This window comes from Aspergillus nomiae (genome assembly GCF_001204775.2).
Source record: "Aspergillus nomiae NRRL 13137 chromosome Unknown contig00700, whole genome shotgun sequence".
NCBI lineage: Eukaryota > Fungi > Ascomycota > Eurotiomycetes > Eurotiales > Aspergillaceae > Aspergillus > Aspergillus nomiae.
Window position 1 is genome coordinate 1 of NW_015378755.1, and position 6,269 is coordinate 6,269.

General features: G+C 50.1%; 3 protein-coding genes across 3 annotated transcripts; 2 read left to right on the plus strand and 1 right to left on the minus strand.

Annotated features, from left to right (window-relative positions):
• Positions 1 to 482: 482 nt before the first annotated feature.
• On the plus strand, positions 483 to 2,101 carry ANOM_011679 (uncharacterized protein; the record flags this gene model as incomplete). The annotated part of the gene is made up of 2 exons (XM_015556935.1): positions 483 to 776; positions 840 to 2,101. Coding segments are annotated over 2 exons (1,332 nt in total), but the record flags the coding sequence as incomplete, so codon positions are not given.
• Positions 2,102 to 3,096: 995 nt separating this feature from the next.
• Positions 3,097 to 4,535, plus strand: ANOM_011680 (uncharacterized protein; the record flags this gene model as incomplete). The annotated part of the gene is made up of 2 exons (XM_015556936.1): positions 3,097 to 3,219; positions 3,276 to 4,535. The coding sequence occupies 2 exons, from the start codon at positions 3,097 to 3,099 to the stop codon at positions 4,533 to 4,535; spliced, it is 1,383 nt and encodes a 460-aa protein (XP_015401021.1).
• Positions 4,536 to 4,751: 216 nt separating this feature from the next.
• ANOM_011681 (uncharacterized protein) lies at positions 4,752 to 6,025 on the minus strand (the record flags this gene model as incomplete). Its single annotated transcript, XM_015556937.1, has 2 exons — positions 4,752 to 5,747; positions 5,861 to 6,025. The coding sequence occupies 2 exons, from the start codon at positions 6,023 to 6,025 to the stop codon at positions 4,752 to 4,754; spliced, it is 1,161 nt and encodes a 386-aa protein (XP_015401020.1).
• Between the last annotated feature and the right edge of the window lie 244 nt (positions 6,026 to 6,269).

The window sequence follows — 6,269 nt, forward strand, 5'->3', positions numbered from 1 at the left end:
TTTTCAAATATTAGGTACTCATTATCCACTAGTAGTGGGAGGTAGATATGCAATAAATCGACCACCTTAATGAACTTTGCTTCTGCGGAAGGATAGTCCAGCAAATCGGGAACTAAGGATGATTGGAACTTCGCGTTGCCTGGATATTAGTCGGAGTATATGCAGTTTACTCGGTGACGAAAGGGATGGTGTAAGTAAGATACGCGCCATCCTTGCAGTAGCCAAGCCTCTTAAGCTTCAAAGTCGGCCATGAAAAGCAGCAATTGACGACAGCCACTACGATCGTCCACAGCTACTAGTCTAGTGAGAAGGCTGGTACATACAATCCGTGGTTGGAAAGGAAAATCAAAGGCTTTGTTTGATTTTTGGGCCCGCCGATGAGGCGGGGATCACGTGTGGCCAGCCCAGCATCTCCTGCTGGACTCCTGAGGCAAAGGCAACAGCCCAACATCTTTCTGGTTGTCCAACTTCTCTCTCTAGAACGATAACGACTCCTACTCCTGGTCAGATTTCGCTTGTGTGTCGTTACGTTATTATTCTGAGTCTCACATTTCAAGCCTTTATACTGTGCCTTCGTCCATTTTCGTTTTCCCCGGTCTCCTGCCGCTCTTATCTGATCGTCTGCCTTGTCGCATTGACCGGTACCGTCTCTAACGGCTCAGACACTTTACTGACCTAGCTGTCTCCCGATACCATTTGAACAGTTTTGGCTTTATCGGATCTATACCTGTGCAAGGCCAGAATGGCCACTACTGAGGGCCCCGCCAGGGCGCATGGTGCGTTCCCCCAAGCGCAATGTCAACGGTGTCTCTGGGCTTAATGTCTAATGTTTGACTCAGACCGCAATGGGCGCCGTCGCCCATTTTCTAGTTGGATGAAGCGCCTCGCCAGTCTCAAGAGCTCCACCGACTCAGGCAGTACTCGTTGGTCTCACAAACGCCATGCTGTACCCAAACACAAACGGAGTCTGAAGAACAATCCCTACCCGCTCTCCGGCACAGTCAACATCCATGAATATAACAGTGACAATAATCCATCCGACTTCAGTGATAGTAATGAACAAAGGTCGTGTTCGCAGAGCGAGCCGTCTCTGGCGTACTCCGGGGGCGACAATCAAGTTCTGGCGACCAGTGCAAAGTCTACCGCGCCAACTATCTCTACAAACGGTGACACAGCGATCTCGGATGCTGCTTATTCTAAGGCCGGGACAATGGCAACGGTGGGCGGCGGGATCAGTTCACATGGAGGAGGTGAAGGAAGTACCTTCTCCTCCCCAGCACCGTCAGTACGGTCGCTAACCACCACTTTAACCACCGTGCAATCGGCGGCACCTTCTGGTCATCTTTATAATACGCAGAATACACAACACGGTATACATCATACAAGCTCGATAAACAGCACTACACCACAGCAAGTACAGTTTTCACATCAATTTCCTCCTTCTCCGGCTACTGCAGTACCGCCCCACCTTGCCCCTCACGGCCACTCCGTTACGTACAGTACTGCGACTGCAAACAACCTTTTGACTGATAACGCTTCTATTCTCACGCTGGCATCTTCCTCTAAGAGACGTCGACGGAACTCATTGGATACCAATGCCTCAATACGTGCCCTCGCCCCGTCGAGTGTGTTCGGCGGTAGCCGGGAAAGTCTGCCATTGAGCGTACTGAGCGGAAATGTGGGTGAACCGTCGAATACATCCACATTCAACGCCCCCGGAGTCCTCAACCGACCGAGTATAGTTGGCCTAGCTAGTGCGGAGCGGATCAGCATTTATTCAGCCTCTGGCGCAGCACCTATAAGCGGAGGTGGTGAACGCGGCAGCCTGTATACGAACAAACCAAGCCCGGGCGTAGGGGATGGTGCAAGTTTTGTGAGTGCGGGCCAGTCCCATAGCCGGCATGACAGTAACGCGGCAAGTATCTCCGGGGTTACTGGGACCATGGCCAATGCGATATCAACCGGGCGTATCAGCCGCCGAGGCTCGGGATGGGGAGAAATCACGGGCGATCAAAGTGACGAGGAGAAGCCGAGAGACCGAAAGGAGGATGAAGAGCTTGAGACCAAGTCTGAAGTGCCGGGCGAGGCGAAGAAGGGCTAGGTTCATGACCGATGGTTGTCCCCGCTTGAGATTGGGGCAACCTTGAGATGATGTTACGCACTCAAGAAACTGAATTTCTCATGTATAATTTCCATTCACATGACGATTAATGCAAAGAAGGTAAGGTAGAGAACGTTTACGAAGGAGTTGGGTCGGAGTTTGATTGTTTCTGTCTTTGTTTTCTTTTTCTTCTTGGGTTCATGCCAGTTCTTCGGGTGGTGATAAGGTATTTGGACGGACTTGGTGGGCTTGATATCCCCTGCGAATGAGTTTCACTGTCATTTTTCATTTTATTTTCAATTTCCACAGTTAATAACATGCTAGTCCAGTAATCAGACGGGCTGAAAATATAAACAGAGAATAGAAACAGATGTTCTCCATCACAAGGCCATCATTAGGGATGATAATACTACAGAGTATAGAAGGACTTGTTGTTGAGCATCACGTGTCCTTTCGCCCCCATCTGGGATCAGTAAGCATAAGACCCTGAAAACTAACCCACCTAAACTCCAATCAGTTATTAACTACGGAGTCGATCGTAAGTAATCGAGTTCACTTCACCCATCCTGAAGATTTCATGCACATACTCCCTAGCCTGCAGGCTTCAGGGCACCAATGCAAGGGAAGGGGTTTCAAATTTGGTTGAGAGTGGGTCGGTGCATCACCCTAATGCTTGGGTTCCCATTCTAAGAGCACAGTCCCCCCTTTCAGCTCTGGCGGAGGTGATAGGCTCGGCGCTGATGAGAAAATCCATATTTCGATTTCAAATGTAATAGAGTTTGATTCGGTCCCTAGGCACAATCGTGCGTCACCTGATTTATGCCCAGACCCTCCTGGTTCGATTTCTGGAGAATTCAAAAGCGGCGTGAGGGAGAGACTCTCTTTACATAAACATCGAATACCAATCGAGCGACTTTCACCCCGGGTGCTGGAGATATGGTATCTTCCCAATAGCCGAGGCAGTGGCAGAGATTTTCAACTCCAGATCGCCCGTAATGACGGCTCCCGAGCCCCAAAAGACCGTCGCCATCATCGGCTCTGGAATGGCAGGGCTGGTGTCGGCGTACCTGATCCAGCAAGACCGCAAACGCAGATATGAAGTGGAGGTGTTTGAAATGGTACTTTTGACTACCTGATCTGCCCCAAGTCAACATGGACTAAACAACCCTTACAGCAAGATCAGTTGTCCTTGGACTCTGCCTCGTACACTATAACTTCCCAAGATCATCAGACGTATCGGGTGGATGTGCCTATGCGCGCATTTGATGATGGCTTTCATAACAACCTCAAACTGATGTATGATCATCTCGGTGTCAAATACACATCGCCGAAATTCATATACCCGTTGTCTACCATTTCCACAACGGATGGAAAGAAGCTGCCTCCGCACTTTATCCACTCATCTAGCAATCACCAAGTACCGCCAATTCGACCGGAAGGTTGCGGTTACGTGGAATGGATACTGCGGATCTTGTATCTGGCAGTCTGCTATTTCTGGTTTACGGCTTGTTGCTTCCTGGTTGAACCCAGGCCAGCCACCTCCTCCGATGAAGGTGAATCATTACGACAATACCTCACGCGGGTTCGATTACCGCGGCACTTCGTCAACACCTATTTTTTGCCGTTGCTGTCCAGTGTGACAACTTGCTCACATAGCGAGCTACTTGATTTTCCCGCGATCGACGCTGTCGACTATGCGAGGAGCACCTATCGCCAGCCCCACTATACCGTTGTTGGAGGCGTTCAAAACGTCCAGACTAAGATCTCCAACGCCCAGTCTGTAAGGCTCGGCGCAATTGTTACCCGGGTCGAAAATGTTGGTTCGAAAGTCCAGGTCACATGGACCGACTCGAAACGCAAGGAGGTCCATTCCAGGCAGTTCGATCACGTCGTAATGGCGGTCACCCCAAACGTGGTTGGCGCAATCTACGAACCTCTCCGGAAACTCATGAGCTCAATCCCCGTGAATCAGGGAGAGGCGGTGGTTCACCGTGACCGATCTTCCGTTCCAGAGTGTACCCAGTCACTGGGCAGGTTTGCTGCGAAAGCACGGCAATCTGTGGACCCGACTCAAATTTTGCACATCTGCTCCAACTCCTCGGCAACGGAAGCGATACATGAACACCCGTGTTCCGTTCTAGTGACGAGCTTTCCAATCGCCCCTATAGACCCCACCAAGGTTATTCATCGTGCGCGCCTGACCCGCGTTCTACGAACTCCGCAAAGCAGAACGATAGTCAACCGGATATTCGCAGGGAATTCCGAACATGCGTACCAAGAGAAGGAGAAGCTCTGGTCTAACGGCACCGGGAACGTTTGGCTTGCTGGAGCCTGGTGCTGGGACGGTATGGTCCTGCTCGAGGGATGCGTCGTTTCCGCCATGAGAGTTGCCGCAAGCCTAGATGTCGAAGTTCCATGGCTAACGGGCCGATGACTAACGTTTAGACGATGTTCTACAGTGACGAAATGATGTATATACAGACAGGCGCACTTATAAGTAGCCGTCTAATCATATAATTCTGCCAGTTCAAGAAACATTGGCATCTCTGCATCTAGCATAGTTAATGTTACACACATGTCTTCACATGCTACGCTCTAGGATACATAGCCGACTATTTTGCCGAAGAGCCGCGGTGCGAGGCTGTCCTCCCTACTCTTGGGTGCGAGCGACCACTACAAACCCTCTCAATACCCCCGTCCTTGCCCACCAATTGAAAGCCTTCGCGGCTCCCTTGAACTTGCCCACGGTCATTCCGTATCGCCTAAGCTCCGCGTCTTGTTTCCGTATGTAGTTCGCAATGCCTGCGAAGACGTGTTCTGAGATATCCCTCATCTCAATCATATCTTGCTGGTACCCAGCCCGGACCAGCATATTCACGTATTCCTGCTCCGTAAGGAAATTCGAATAGGGCATCCCTGATATAAGACACATCGATCGTAAAGCTAGCTTTTCCCAGAACGACGCAGATCCAGAGATCAGAAGGTCGAATGCCATGATCGAAGCCTGTATATCTCGACATGCATACTGTAGTAACGGGTCTCGAGACGGCTTGTAGTGGTACATTGTATCGAGGGCTAGCAGCCATCTCTGTGTCTTCTCGCTCCCCGTATCCATGCTAGTAGCTTCACTCTCGCTTGCAGCACGATCAGAGTTTCCCAGGGCGGCTTGCTGCAGCTCCTCTCTCCAAGATGACGGGTCCGCTGCATCGGCGGCAAAGATCTTCACATCTGGTGTCCATTCTGCGGATTTCCCGGAGTCTCCTGTACTGTCCTTTGAGAGTCTTTCTTGGGCAAAATTCGCTTGAGATTGCTCAATAGTCACGCCCACGTATGAGTCGAACAGCGGTCGGCTTTCGTGGATACTCGGCCCTCTTCTCTTTCTCATCTCGCCGCTCTGGGCACCGCTACCATTATCGACAGCTGTCTTGGGCCCATTGGAAGAGGCAGTAGTAACAGGGCCAGGACTGACCCTAGAGAGTCTCCTCGTTAGGTATAAAGACTGGTCGCCGCAGCCAATTCCGACATCAACCAGTGTAATATTCTGGTGGTGTGCTTGGACGGGCGTGCCATCTTCATTGAGGAGCTTTGCCGCGATGAGGACTTGTTCTAAGAGAGCTTCGCAAGCTTTAATGAAAGAGCTCGTATTCTAGAATCTTGATTTAATTTACTTCCACCAAGGACTATACGCATAGGAACATCGAGATACTGAGCAGGGAAGAGGAACAATGGGCTCAAACACTCATTATTTTTTTTACATACCTTCCAATATCCCATGTTCATCCACATGCTCCTAGGAGGAACTTCCATGCTAAGAATGGCATGGTCTAGTGAGTACAGCTTTTGGTCATCGACGCCAATTATGTACTGGATGATACGCTCAATGACTCCCAGCACCATGGCTAGGAGACTTTTTATTTGCTTCATGGTTTGGAGGTACACCTAACGATCAGCATCTGTGTGCTGTATCAAGGGGGTTTTCCAATGGCTGGCCAAATGGGACGAGAAGAATCAATATTGGACAGGAACTATACGTTTAGTCCCACTTTTTCTCTCAGAATCTCCTCCGCTATGCAGTAAGGCGGGTACAATGATGATCGGGAAGACCAGGAAAATCGATAACGGCTTTGGATTGATAGACGCTTCAAAAGTGATATTTCTTGGCATTTAT